Below are 15,089 nucleotides of genomic sequence, written 5' to 3' on the forward strand. Positions count from 1 at the left end.
TTACAACTTGCTACTGCTTGCCCCTGCTGACCACGCTGACCTTTGTTAACAACTTCTAACATGATGTACATGTATTAAAACTTTGTATAATGTAAATCTATGACAATAAATGATATAATTTCAAAGAATTCTATGTGTTCTCATCACTTTTACCTTTCTTTTCCTCTCCCCATTATTCCCTTAGTTATAAGAAACCGTTTCTCTACTTAAAACTGGAATTCCAAAGTGCTCGGAGCGTTTTTTGAAATGCCGATGACCTTGACCCACTTTCGAAACTGGGTCAAGGCCAAATCCTGATTCCCAAAGCGCCCGGAATTTTTCTAAGATTCGATGGCCTTGACCTACTTTCGAAATTAGGTCAAGGCCAAATCCGAATTCTCAAAGCGCCCGAAATTTTTCTGAGATTCGATGGTCTTGACCTACTTTCGAAATTGGGTCAAGGCCAAATCCGGATTCTCAAAGCGCCCGGAATTTTTCTGAGATTCGATGGCCTTGACCCACTTTCGAAATTGGGTCAAGGCCAAATCCAGATTCTCAAACTGCCCGGAATTTTTCTAAGATTCGAATGGCCTTGACCCACTTTCGAAACTGGGCCAAGGTCAAGGTCAAATTCGGATTTCCAAAGTTCCCGGAACATTTCTAAAATGCTGGTGAACTTGCGAAGAAGGTGGTACGCATCCTATAGGTAAGAGAATGATTTGGAGAGGAAAAGGACGGTAAAAAATGATGAGAACACATTGAATACTTTGAAAGTATATCATTTATTGTCATAGATTTACATTATACAAAACGTTAATACATATAAACATATTATATTATATTACATCATGTCACAAGTTGTCAGCAACGGTCAGCAGTGGTCAGCGATGATCAGCTGACGTCGGGAGATGTTGGCAGAGGCCAGCTTAGGTCGGGAGATGCTGACAGAGGTCAGCAGAGGGTGGCAGTAGCCAATAGTAATCCTTGTACGTTGCCAGAAATATAAACGGTGGTCAGCAGTGGTCAGCAGAGGCCAGCTTAGGCCAGGGGGCGCTGGCAGAGGTTAACAGAGGAAGGCAGGAGTCGTAGTAATCGTTGTACGTTGCCAGAAATATAAGCGGTGGTCAGCAGAGACCAGCAGTGGCAAGCAGAGATCACCAGGGGCGAATAGTAGCAAGTAGTAAGTGTTATATGTTGTCAGAAGCATCAGAGGTGGTCAGCAGCGGTCAGCCGAGACGAGCAGAGGCATGCAGTGGCAAGCAGAGGTCAGCAGGAGCGAACAGTAGCATGTAGTAATTATTATACGATGTCAGAAGCATCAGGAGTGGTCAGCAGTGTTCAGCAGAGGTCAGCAAAGTCATGCACAGGCAAGCAAAAACCTGCAAAGGCAAGCAGAGACTTGTAGGGGCATGCAGTAGTAAGTATTAATCGTTATACATTATCAGAAATACCTGCAGTGGTCAATAGCGTTCGGCAGAGGCCAGGAAAGTTCAGCAGAGACAAGCACACGCTGACAGAGATCAGCAAAGACCAACAGAGGTTAGCAGAAGTCAGTAGTAATCGTTATAGGTTGTTAGAAATATAAGCGATGGTCAGCAGAGTCCAGCAGAGGCAAGCAGTAATCAAGAGCAGTCAGTAACAGTCGCTGTATGGTGTCAAAAGTTGTCGGGAGTTCTGTACTTTTGTCAGCACTGGTCATCAGAGGTCATCTGAGGCAAATAGAAACCAGGAGTAATTTGCAGAGTTCAGTAATGAACTCTAGGAAAGGCAAGTAAAAATGCCTGGGCAGTCGAGATTACGAATCGTATGCCGTTGACGTGAGGTCGGATTTCAGTTGTTCAAGAGCGAGAAGGCAAATGTGAGCCTGCCTCTCTTAACTCTCATGAGACGTGTCCACGGTGCACTCAGCGCTTCGTCTGGCATCTCTGGTTTATACCAGAGATGACAGATCATGCGTATGTACGTGAGCTTGTAGTGTTTCGGAAAGTCGACAAAGGTAAACTGACTGTTCTCCTTCAAGAGTCTCGCTACCAGAAGTAATTTCAAACCGTCTCGTTGGAGTCGAGAGAGCCGCCCAAGTTGCGTGGAATAGTTCGTTATATACAAAGATAGATGGCGCTTATTTTTCGACCTCAAACCCCCTGGTGCTAAAACGCCCAAGTTTGTCGTGGAATAGTTCGTTATTTTCAACGATAGATGGCGCTTATTTCTCGACCTCAAACCCCCTGGTGCTAAAACGCCCAAGTTTGTTGTGGAATAGTTCGTATCGTCCACGCTAGATGGATTTCTCGACAAGCTTGGACGTTTTAGCACCAGGGGGTTTTAGGTCGATAATTAAGCGCCATCTATCGTTGAATATAACGAACTATTCCACAACAAACTTGGGCGTTTTGTCATCCGGATTTCCGGAGTGCCCGGAACATTTCCAAAATACTGGCGGCCTTGCGAAGAGCTGGCGTGCATCTTATAACTAAGGGAATAATGGGGAGAGGAAAAGAAAGGTAAAAAATGATGAGAACACATTAAAATTATATCATTTATTGCCATAGATTTATATTATACAAAGCTTTAATCATTTATATCTTGTCAGTAGTTGTCAACGAAGATCAGCAGTGGCCAGTAGGAGCCAGCAGAGGCTAGCAGAGGCCGGCAGAGGCCAACGGAGGCTGGCAGAAGTCAGTAGTAATCGTTATACGTTGTCAGAAATACTAACAGTGATCAGCAATGGTCAGCAGAGGGCTGTAGGAAAATTCAAAAGTATTTAAAGTATTTTGATTTTAAAAAATCGTATTAGTAATATACATATGTACGCTTATACATAGGAATAATAAAAAAAAAAATTTCTTTTTTTTCAATAGTTAAAATATATTGGGGGGGAGTACTTTGCTTATGTTAGCCTACATAGGTCGCAAAGTAAAAATGCCTGGGCAGTCGAGATTCCAAATCGTATGCCGTTGACGTGAGTTCGGATTTCAGTTGTTTGAGAATCGAGTAAGAGGGCATGCATCAGTTTGCCTTTGTCGACTTTCCAGAACTCTACGAGCTCACAATGTGAACCTCACATACGCGTCATCTGGCATAGTGTGAGAGAGCACCTTCGGTGCACTTCTGGCACCTCTGATCGCAGCATGAAAATTGTAAAAATGGCTTTACGACAGATTTTCGTATAATGAAACAGATGGCGTTTTCTGGTATCCCTTTTCTCGCTGTCGCGTCTTGTCGCTGGTAACAAAAAAATCTGTTAAGTACTTAAGTATTTATCTTACTCCCGCACTCTGTTGCATTTTGTTGCGTTTGCCGTGTTGGTCGCCATCAAAGCTTAGTATTCGAGCGGAATCGTCTGAATTGCGACCAGTATAAAGCGTAAAAGAAACTACAAAGTTCGTTATTTTCTCACCGTCCTCCCCTCTATATTTCTTTTCAATACTGAAGTATAGCCCTTCCTAAAAAGCCATAAAAAAGAATGTACAGATTTAGGACAAAACCATTAAAGTAAACATTTACCAAATGCATTAATATATTTAACGACACAATAATGGAACACGAAGCCAGTGTGGCCAAATTTGGCATAATTGAGTGCATCTCAAGTTACACACATCTTCTAGTTACAGTAGTAACAACGAATTTCCTTAGCATTTAACGGAATGGTTGGGAAAACCGACATATCCTACCGCACGAGCCACATGTTACACCAGGTCAGCATTTCACGCAACTTCGGGAAATCGATAAAGAACGTGAATGGAAGTCTTTCCTTCTTGCTCTTCGAATTTCGAATCTCGACTGCCCAAGTATTTTTACGTTTTGAGCTATACAGGGTGTTCGGCCACCCTTGGGAAAAATTTTAATGGGCGATTCTAGAGGCCAAAATAAAACGAAAATCAAGAATACCAATTTGTTGATGGAGGCTTCGTTAAAAAGTTATTAACGTTTAAAGTTCCGCCCGTACTGAATTCTTTTCTAGAAAGTGGGTAGGATTTCGGGGGTATGTCTATTCACCGAAAATGATTGCAATTGACCCCCGCAACCGAACATAATTATTCCACAACAATTTGAAATTTTTTTTCTCCGTCGTAAAATTTTACACCTTCTCGAATTTTTTTCTAGAAAGTGGGTAGGATTTCGGGGGTATGTCTATTCACCAAAAATTATTGTAATTGACCTCTGCAACCGAACATAATTTTTCCAGAACGATTTGAAATTTTGTTTTTTCGTCGAAAAATTTAGGCATCTAATGATTTTCAGTAAAGAATTTTTTTCTCGAAAGTGCGTAGGATTTCGGGGGTATGTGTAATGACCAAAAATGATTGTAATTGACCCCCACAACCGAAAATAATTTTTCCAGAACGATTTGAAATTTTTGAGTTTAATTGTTAATAACTTTTTAACGAAGCCTCAATCAACAAATTGGTACTCTTGATTTTCGTCTTATCTTGTCCTCTAGAATCCCCCATTTAAATTTTTCCCGGGGGTGGCCGAACACCCTGTATAGGTACATATGTATGCTCGTTCATAGAAATAACAATAAAAAATGTCTTCTTCTTCAATAGTTAAAACATGGTCAGGGGGTTTTAATACTAGGTTTACGGTACGCGTCAATTTGACGCATTCAGATTCTAAACTTAACGTTATAGGACTCATAAATATTATTTGTTAGCAATTTATGTTGAATTGAATTGATGTAATAATATGGATGTATCCTCTGATTAAAAGAAAAACTGCATTTCAATGCAACTGTCAACGTAGCGAATTATAATAAAAATATGCGCAACGAGTGTCCGTAAACCTAGTGTTAAACGTGTATTTCATCATATCAAGAAAGAAGGGCTCACACTCGCCTTCTTTCTCGTTTTCCCGAAGTTGTGCGAAGTGTCGAGCTCGCGTAACATGGCTCGCACTGTAGATCATATCTCTGTTAGGCGCTAAGGAAGTTCATCGTTACTAGTGTTGCTGTCGATGCACTCAATTATGCCAAATCTGGCCACGCTGAATGTTCCTCGTTTGGCTGGGAACAGACGAGCGATTTTTTCCGTTACTATATCGTAGCGATTCTATGTTCTTCCTTGTCTTGCAATTGAAAACAACAAAGACATATAAAAAAAAAAACGTAGATATTGTCTGTCTTCGTTGTTTTAATTGCAGAACAAGGAAAAATATAGAATTACTGCGATATCGCAACGTAAAAAGTTGCTCGTCTGTTTCCAGCCTTATTAATTATGCGATTGGCGACATGATGATTCTGCGCATTTGTCAAGCACCTTGGTGCACGTATAGAAAAATAGAAGTAAATCGAACTGACAATTAATCATCATATGCTCTTTAGTTGGCAAGGATCTACATAAACTGGCGTACATGTACAAATTCTCTTGAGTCAAGTATACAAGAGACCCTCAAAAGGAGATACAATATAATTATCCATGAAAAAAGTTACTTAGCTTAGTGATCAAAATAAAAATTTAATAATTGGAACGTATTTTATGGATCATTTATTCCACGTATTTCCCCTTAAATTACAACGTGGAAATAAATATTTAACATTATAGAATGTTCAAACAAAGTTAGATTAGATCGAATAAATGAATTCGATAATGTACTTAAATTAAGCAATCGGTTTGTGGAACTATCGTTTTACACAGATTTAATGGCTCCTTCCGTTGCAATAATAACAGGCTTATTTGTAAAGTGATAAATAACTATGCACGAAAGCGAACATTGCAACAAAGATCGTTAGTAATATTCACAAGTTTATTTTCTCGTCTTGTGTAATTATTTATAATTTATCATGAATTATCGAATAAAATTAATATACAATATATTTCGGAGCAAGAATTTGTTATACATGATTACAAACTAAGAAAGTAGATACATAGGTAATTATAGCAGCAGAAATGGCCTACTATCTTACAAGACGTTTCGCGTGCCAAAAGTTCATCGTACATTGTATGTTTTAAATGTATATTATCATTACTAATATTAATGTTATTATTATTTACCATTAACATTATTATTATTACTTATTACCATTAACATTATTATTACTTATTACCATTAACATTACTTATTATATAAATCATATTTATTAGATATGATTTATAGTATAATCGTATTTATATATTTATATATTTATATATATGTATGTATGTGTGTGTATGTGTATATATATAACGAACATCGCCCATTACTACTAGAATTACAAATGGGAGCTTCACCATATCTCTCTCGCTCGTTCTCTCTTTCTCTCTCTCTCTCTCGCTCTTCGATAGATCTGATACTCAAAATAGATGATATATCGTCGAATGCAACGTAATACACGCATTTTTTTAAATCACTCAGGCAAAATGTTCGTCCTGCACAGTTCACCTCCCATTCCAATATAGTGGCATTTCCCCATTGTTTCATATCCATTCAAATTCATTGAGGACACACTCATTGTGTATTTATATTTGTTGATTATGGTACATATCTGTAAACAAAAAGTAGAGTGTGTCTCCTACAGTGCTCTGTTAATAAATTATATCGAAAAAAACAACAATAATTTTTTAATTAATGTACTCATTGGAGAAAAAGTCACGAGAAAATATCGCACTTCTAAGTACGTGTTCTTCCTGAGAAATAAAAATGTGTAGCAGATAAAGTAACACGATAAAAAAGTACTGCAATAAAAATGTATGATAAATATATAGTATGCGTTTTTTATTCAATATGTACATTTACACAGTATCAAAATCATAATTCTAATCAAAGAATTACGTTTTCAGGCTGCAATTAACTTAATTGAATTTTCATAATTCTTTAAAATGGTTATCACGAAATCAAAAATAATCTTAAAACCGTACATTTGATTGTTACTAAATGCCAAAACATGTACGATTACACACCTATATGAAACCTATTAAAGAAACTGTAGTATAACTTAATAATTATATTTCTTTTTAGTTCGTAATTTTAAACACATAAACTCTATTACATCAATAATTTAATATTTATTAATTACTACAGAATTAATGATCCAATGAACAATATTTACAATACTATTTATCAAAATATTTTAATTATAATAACTGTGGTTATAGGCAGTACAGACTGTAAACTTACCTAATAGTGCGTTTGAAACAAAGCTAATGTGCATTTGTAAAAAGATATAACACATGTATACTTCAGTATAATAATAGGAACTTGAATACTTCGATTATCAGCCATTCAAAAACCTGTAGTAACTAATTGTATATTACATTAAAAAATTTCTTGTAAATATTAATTTGTTTTAATTTCAGCACATACATTTGGATAAAAAAGACAATAACCAAAAATAAAATGCAAGTGTAACAGAAAACCTATTATATTTTGATTTTAATTTACCGCAAACAAGTTAATTAACAAAAATATATCACTACTGTGCAAAGCTAGACATATTTTCGAAATGTGCTACTTAAAAATGATACCTCGAAATTTAAAAATAAATTAATAATATTATAAGTGTAAATGAAGAATAGCACTAGGAGAATTTTAGTAACAATTGCAAGAGACGTAGTAATGTAATGTACAAAATAATAAAAGAAATGTTCAAAATATATTTATATTAAATTGTACACTATCTAGATAAAGGTGTTTGTCGAAGTATTTACAGTTGGACTCATTGAATTAATAGACTCAACTGTTGAGTAAGAAATTAATATTTCCTTTAATGCCATTTTAAGATTTACAATAACAAGATTGTGAATATATTACAAGGATCATTTACTCTCTTGTATGTAATAAAGAACTGTATACTTCATATTATAAAAATAAGTATTATATAAGTATTAATCAAACTAAAGTTACAAAAAATAAACATAATAAGAAAAGTTATAATATTTATAAGCATAATACAAGCATCACTACCCTCGTAGCAGAGTCTTGCAGAATTTAACGTGTAACATATAAAACAGAGAAGGTATTTCCTTTTAATTCGATTCTGTAAGTTTGATTATATATTACTCTTAATTAAATGGAAATATTATGCATGACTAACGTTTTTACAACAATTGCACAAGTGATCAAATAAGAGTTTAGAATTATATTTAAGATTTACAAATAAAAAAAGAAAGTATGAAGTACTCAGACGGTGCAATGATATTTACTGCAATAGTTAGTCCAAGCCATGTGAAACACAATAATTATACAAGAAAATTCTTATATAAATAATTATTTTTTGTTCAAAATAAGCACTCTACCAAATGTCAAAACATTGGATATTTGTAGATATTCATCATAGTATTGTGCAAAAACAAATTTATAATAGACAAATGTGCTTATGTTACTTACAATTTGTATAACTTTTGTTTTAAGTAGGTTTTTATAAATGAGTTCCTAACGATTGGTACGATCCTTTTTCTGATAACATCAAACTTGCGATGTATTTTTTGTAGAAAAAAAATTTGTTTATGCATAATTCTTCTTTTCCCTTTAGAGTTTCAATTGTTTTATACAATCAATAAAAAATGTATAGAAGGGACACTGATTCAACTTTGGATCTTCGCGTGCCCTTTTCACTTATTTAATAAATATAAAAATCGAAATAATCAGGAATACATGCAATAAAAATATTAAACGTAACAAGAAATATACTACAGCAATATCTACTCAGATATTTGATAATACTAATACCAAATTTTGCATAAAGTATCCATGAATTGCAAATTTTTAATCTATTTAATATCGAATTTGTTGTCATTGCAAGACCACCATCGGTCCCTTCTCCTTATATATTGATGCATTATAAAAATACGTAGACATAATGTATTATTATACTGAACATTATACTCATAACATATCTGCATATATCAATTGTTTTGTGACTCCTTAACTGTTATTATGTTTCCCACCATTGTTGATCACAAACGTGACAAATTTTAACTAATATAAAAATATATACCAACGTAATATTTGACACGTACAGATTTGGATAATCACTTGCAACAATTGCCAGTTGCTGCCTTTTGTCCTTCGGTCTCAACTAATCGACGACCTTGCCCACTTGTACTTGCGCTTCCCGATTGCTCGTTCTTTGGAAGTTTTTTAGCTATAACAGCAAAAGCATTTATGGACATACTTTGTTGGAAATTAAATTTAAAAACTTTATTGTTTCTTAAAAAATAGAAAAACCAAACTGTCGACAGAAACGACTTTAACGACGCGTACGAAGCTGTGGGTAATGCATAAATTTATGTAATTTATGTTTTTAAGTTTTTTAATAGATACTAACAAATCTCCTTAAAGCAATATATAAACAGAAAAATGACCGTTAAACAGATTGTTCGCTTATTCCATGACCATACCAACGATGAACATCAAACTTCCGTTTGTACGGAGCGTTTGTGAAAAATAATTATCTTACCGATTGCCAGGAATATATCATTAACATTCATTGCTGTTTTGGCTGAAGTTTCCATGAAAAGAAGACCGTTTTCCTCCGCGTATGTTTGGGCCTCATCAAATTCTACAACTCTCTTATTAGCAAGATCCGCTTTATTTCCAGCTAATGCTATAACTATATTTGGACTGGCTTGTCGTTGCAACTCCTTCACCCACGTTTGGGCACGTACAAATGTGTCCTGCAGTTTTAATTAGAAAATTATATAATGAAAAACAGATATACGTTTTAAAAGTCAATATGAAAACCAGCAAATATTTATAAACATTATTTAAGAAATAAAATTCCAACATATCAATAGTCTTATAAATATAAAACTCAGAATATTTAAATGTTAATTGCATGCTGCAAGATATGAATATAGTTGTAAAAACCATTTGTGTATTTACTGTTACCCTAGGTGGTCATTTACCTTGAATATTGTATACAATCTTTTACACGTTTAAAATGTTATATTTATAATTACATTATGCGTTAAATTTTGTCAATGTTTACTTGCCTGATTTGTTATGTCATACACAACAATGGCAGCCTGTGCACCCCGATAATACATTGGTGCAAGACTGTGATAACGCTCCTGTCCTGCTGTGTCCCAAATTTCAAATTTGACAGTTGTATCTTCCAAACATACTGTTTGTGTTAAAAATGCAGCTACAAAGATTAAGATAAGAATATAATAATTTAAATTATAGAATATAATTAAATATATATTACATTAAATATAAATTATAACATATGTGTGCGCGCGCGTGCATGTATGTATACAGGGTGGTCCATCATGACCTACCACCTAATTTACTTAAAAACTTTTTCTTCTATAGAAAAATGTTTTACATAAATGTTGTAAAGTATGAAGTGGGATCGATATGATTAATTTTTTCTATATTTTTTTTTATTGAGATTTGAAAAAAATTATAAGGCAATATGGATCCAAAATTCAATACTTAATAAGATGTTAATTGAACTTATGTTTAATGCAAAAGATGCTCAAAATGTTGTTGGTTTTTCGCGACAGATATCGTTTTTCGAATGTTCCTAAAGAAAATAAACGAGAGGCATTAAGTCAGGAGAATGTATAGTTTGTTTGATAAGAGTGTGGACGCGATAAATTGAAAAGTGTGCATTTTTGACTGCCTTTTTAAATTAATTTCTCTGAAATTTGTAAATGTAACTTCGTCAGTGAAATATGGGTGGGATGAAATTTCTATGAGTATAAGATTTGTAAAACATCTGTTTTACTAATTTTGTTCTTCAAACTATTTGATGTGTGCTAACATACGAACTATCATTAACTTGAGCAATTAAGATATCATTATTTCTCTCAGTTCTTACAGTATTCTGTTGTTCATACTTCTTGATAAAGCTACCTGTTTTTCTAAGAATTTTACTGAGCTCTTAAAATATACATGATGATTGAATTTGACTTGCATATTTTTTAATATAGAGTCTTTCTGCTATCACAGAATTCTCTTTGTTTACACCATACATGATTATCATATCTCTCTTTTCATTGTTGCCAAATCTCATTATTAAGATGTTAATTATCAAATTTATTTCTACCCACAGTTTACTTTTACGCATATAACTTACACAGTAGTCATTTCAGATTGTTATTGCAAAAAGTAAGATATGCATACAACTTTTCTGTGAAACATTTTTCTATAGAAAAAATAGTTTTCAAGTAAGTTACATTTACTTATTTACTTCAAATAGTATTTTAATTAGCATCCATAAAGGGATTAAAACATGAATTCTTACCTCCAATAGTACTTTCTTGATACTCATGGAACTGTCCTTTAACAAACCTCAAAACAAGGCTTGACTTTCCAACTGCAGATTCTCCAAGTAGCACCAGTTTAAACTGACAAATTTTCCCTTGTGTCGAACCATTTGGCCTCTGGGCTGTACCCCGATTAGCCATGATCACCTAAGCATAATGATAATTATTAGTTTTGATTTAAATGGTACACTGTATTAATAAACATGAATTTGTACTACTTTTACTGTCAGTAAATGATATTATATAAAATAATTTTTAAATTTACGAATTATACACAATTAATATATTATTAATTACTTAACACATTCGCTACCATGCATCACACATGTGCGAGACATACTCTCACGATAGATACCAGCAGTATATATTTGTGATAACAATGATTTCTTTAATTCACTACCATACAAGTAACTAAAGTATGAGTTTTCATCGTTGTCATACGCATGGCACATTCAAAATATAATATTTTGTTAGCCCGCTAATGTATTTTACTTGTACATATGTAAAAACATGCACTATATTATATAAAATTACCATAAATGTAGCATAGTTTGTGGTTGATGGTTTTCCAACTGAACGATGGTAGCGAATGTGTTAACAATAAATAAAAATAAGTGTATATTAATTTCAATCTAAGTAAAGTAGCATATTTTGAATTTTATCTTTAACTTGACTCTACAAATATATATATCTTATACAATATTTAAATTCAATAACAGCAAATTATCAAAATTGATGTTAGAAAGTTACACGAATATTAAATAGTTAAAATTGTTCGATTCTGCCTAAACTCCTAAATCAGAAGATAAATGTCTATTTATACTGAAATTCCATGCATAATAGATAAGGCATTTTATAGATATTTCATTTACATACCGTACAATCAACATTTAACTGAATGTTTTTAATTCAAACATATTGAATTGATAAGCATATGCTAAGAATTATTAATTATTTTTATAAACTGTAAGTTGATTTTACATACCTAACAAAGAAAATAGCTATGAGGTACTTTCTTGAAATAAAAATTAATAAAAGATGTATCAAACCATGCAAATAAATATTTTTATCAGAATTTTATAATCTAGAGAAGATGCAATGAAATATTAACAAATAGAAAAGTATCCTATGGAACATATGTTATAGCATGACAATTTAAATAAAGTTTTATCAATGGCAGAACATTTCACGATAAAAAAAAGGATAATGTATATAATTCTTGTTTTACAATTACAACAAAATAACCCTGGTGATTCTAGAATTACAAAATTAACTATTTTAATTCAACAATAATGTAGAAATAATACAAATAATAATGATAAAACAAAGCATAAAAAAGGAATAAAATAATACTTGCAATTGTCGCAATATTCCTACCCCGAATAATATGAAAATAATTTGCAACATTTAGTATAAATTAATGTTTTTCTTGTGTATTACACAAAGCAATATAAAGAAATTTGAGAGGAATACTTTGCAACAAATGTATATAAATATACAGGCAAATATATATTTTTTAAAGTTATAATAAATATCTCAATTAACAAAATATACAGTTCCATAATGTGTAAACAATCTCTACAAAATTCTATGTCGAATTTAATCGACTATAAAATTGAATACAATAACGTACAATATTAAGTCTTACTCGACCGAGAAACTAAACAGAATTGAGATCCTACGAAAAAGCATTGCATGCACATATTAATTAAAAAGAAAACGAGATACAAAAGAAAAATAACATTAATAAAATAAAATGAACAGACTTAAACAGTGTTTGTATCACCAGTTTGTGAAACATACAAACGATAATAGAGCGTGTCTTAAATAAATAAAAACAAATCTTGACTCCAATAAACGCGTATGCGAAATTTCATTATCTGCTATGTCGCGATTAGTTTTCGTGTCTAACAAACGAAAACTACTGTAGATTAACCAACAAGAAATAATAACATATGCTATTTAACCCATTAGAGCTTAGCTCCTGTTAATTACATTATCCAATTAGTTTACATAGCGAGCTCTTAGCGAATCGACGAATCTGGTGTTGTTTTGCAATAATGTTACGGCTGATAAAACTCGGGCTCCCTAAATGATAATGTACGGCCAGTTTTAACAAGGCAACGCGAACGAATATCTAAGACCGTAACAAAACGACTAAACGCAACAACTCGATGGCGATCACGGAATCGCGTAACAACTCACGGTGACGAGGAAGAAACAGGTTCAAATTGCGCGAACCCGTCCGGGTACGAGTTGACAAGAAAAAAAAAAAAAACATTTGCAAGAGTGAGAACCGAATGAAAAGCATGAACGTACATCACCAACCTTACACACTCTTTCGACAAAGCAAAGCTGCATCGAAGTTTCATGCTGCGAAAACTCACCCGAAAGTTATCTATGTAACCAATACCTCATAACCTTCGACGAAATGGCATTATCGAAAAATCACGAGAAACCGTTAAAGCGGTGCATAGGGACTGCGAAAGAAAGAAACCGATAAGGACGGATAGTTTTCTGTGTACGCGCTCGCGCGCGCGCGTGAATTCTCCTCTCTTTTTCTCTCTATCGCAGGCGCACTCATACAATTTCTCTCTTCCACTTGCTTACTAACTCTGTCCTCTTCCTCCTCGCTCCGTTACTCGTTTAAACTACGACTCTCTTTCTCATTCAGTTACTCATTCGCAGGCTTTCCTTTTTTCACTCGCTCTCATTCTGTTCTATCGCTCTCTTTCTTTCTCTCGAAACATAACAAGAGAGAGACGAAGAGAGACGAATAAAGGGAGTAAGCGATGTGCCACAATAGTTACGGGTCCGACTACTTGTCACCGCCCGTGAAACGTCAGCAATATCTAAAATATCGAATTCTTCGGGAAGCCAGAGAAATTTATCGACCAAAAAGAATGGCAGAGAAAAGGCACAGTCTGAAAAAAATTGTTTACTCAAGATACATATGATCTTATCGATGTCCATGCGATAGGATACACGTAAAGAGGCGAATAATATAGGCACATTATCAAGCACATTCTACGTCTTTATCGTAGATGACACCGATCGTAAACATAACTCTTTTGCACACGACGGGTTATGAAAAAAAAAAAATCATTAGAAATGCGTATCGGTGGTAGTAAGGATAAGGACACCTGACAAAATGAAAAACTCGAATCTTCGGTGGCTTAACCTGCTGCGTGAGGAAACTCGCCGTCGGATAGAAATGCGGCACTAGTTCTTTAGATGGTCGATTGGTGCACAACACCGCGCGACGATGATTAATGTCAATTCACTGCCGCGCGTCAGACACGATCACTTGTCTCCAGTAAATCGGCCCACTAACCGAGCATAGATCGTGCAATCTATATAGAATGTGTACATTTATGACAGCTCCGGTTGGTACACACAAGCAGAGATACACGACTCTGCGAACCTCCGTCGGTTTATTCACACTCCCCTTTTTTTCATTCAAGGAATATATATTTTTGCCACTTTTTGCGAGACAACAATTGTTCCGCACGACACTTTCCCGTCGGACCGGACAATATCGGTGTCTTTCTAACCTAATGCGACCGAATCGTTGGACGAAAAATTCGATTGCACTAAAAGAGATTGAAATTCAGACTCGGATCACGACAACAGTACACACGGTGCTGGAACACTTGTATTTACAACGTCGAACTCTAAATCACACGCACGTAAACATTTACCGCTGATCAACAGATCAGTCAATTACCAGGTATTGTTCGTGAAACCGTGAAGAAACAACGAAGTGACTTCAATCTCAGAAGATCCTTCGAGAGTACCTTTCTTCAATGTCGTTTTCTTTTTCCTCGAGTTGGAAATGGTGCATTTCAATGAGAACCAACGAACGGTGCCACTACCACAGTTTATACAGTTGGTCCACTCCCCCAATTTTTGTGTCGCCGA

At 34.2% G+C, this 15,089-nt stretch overlaps 1 protein-coding gene across 8 annotated transcripts; it reads right to left on the reverse strand.

The window, feature by feature from the left end:
• Positions 1-5,447: 5,447 nt before the first annotated feature.
• Rab5 (RAS oncogene family member Rab5) lies at positions 5,448-15,021 on the reverse strand. 8 transcript variants are annotated; one of them, XM_076778885.1, is made up of 6 exons: positions 14,896-15,021; positions 11,147-11,315; positions 9,888-10,039; positions 9,353-9,569; positions 8,913-9,037; positions 5,448-6,439 (listed from the first exon to the last, which is right to left on the reverse strand). In XM_076778885.1, the coding sequence occupies exons 2-5, from the start codon at positions 11,307-11,309 to the stop codon at positions 8,925-8,927; spliced, it is 645 nt and encodes a 214-aa protein (XP_076635000.1). In that variant the 5' UTR covers positions 11,310-11,315; positions 14,896-15,021; the 3' UTR covers positions 5,448-6,439; positions 8,913-8,924. The 8 variants fall into 8 exon arrangements, with proteins under 8 accessions (XP_076635000.1, XP_076634997.1, XP_076634998.1 ...); XM_076778882.1 differs by having other exon boundaries at positions 14,350-14,959; XM_076778883.1 differs by having other exon boundaries at positions 14,312-14,959.
• Positions 15,022-15,089: the final 68 nt, after the last annotated feature.

The sequence above is a fragment of the Colletes latitarsis genome, chromosome 11, assembly GCF_051014445.1.
Source record: "Colletes latitarsis isolate SP2378_abdomen chromosome 11, iyColLati1, whole genome shotgun sequence".
NCBI lineage: Eukaryota > Metazoa > Arthropoda > Insecta > Hymenoptera > Colletidae > Colletes > Colletes latitarsis.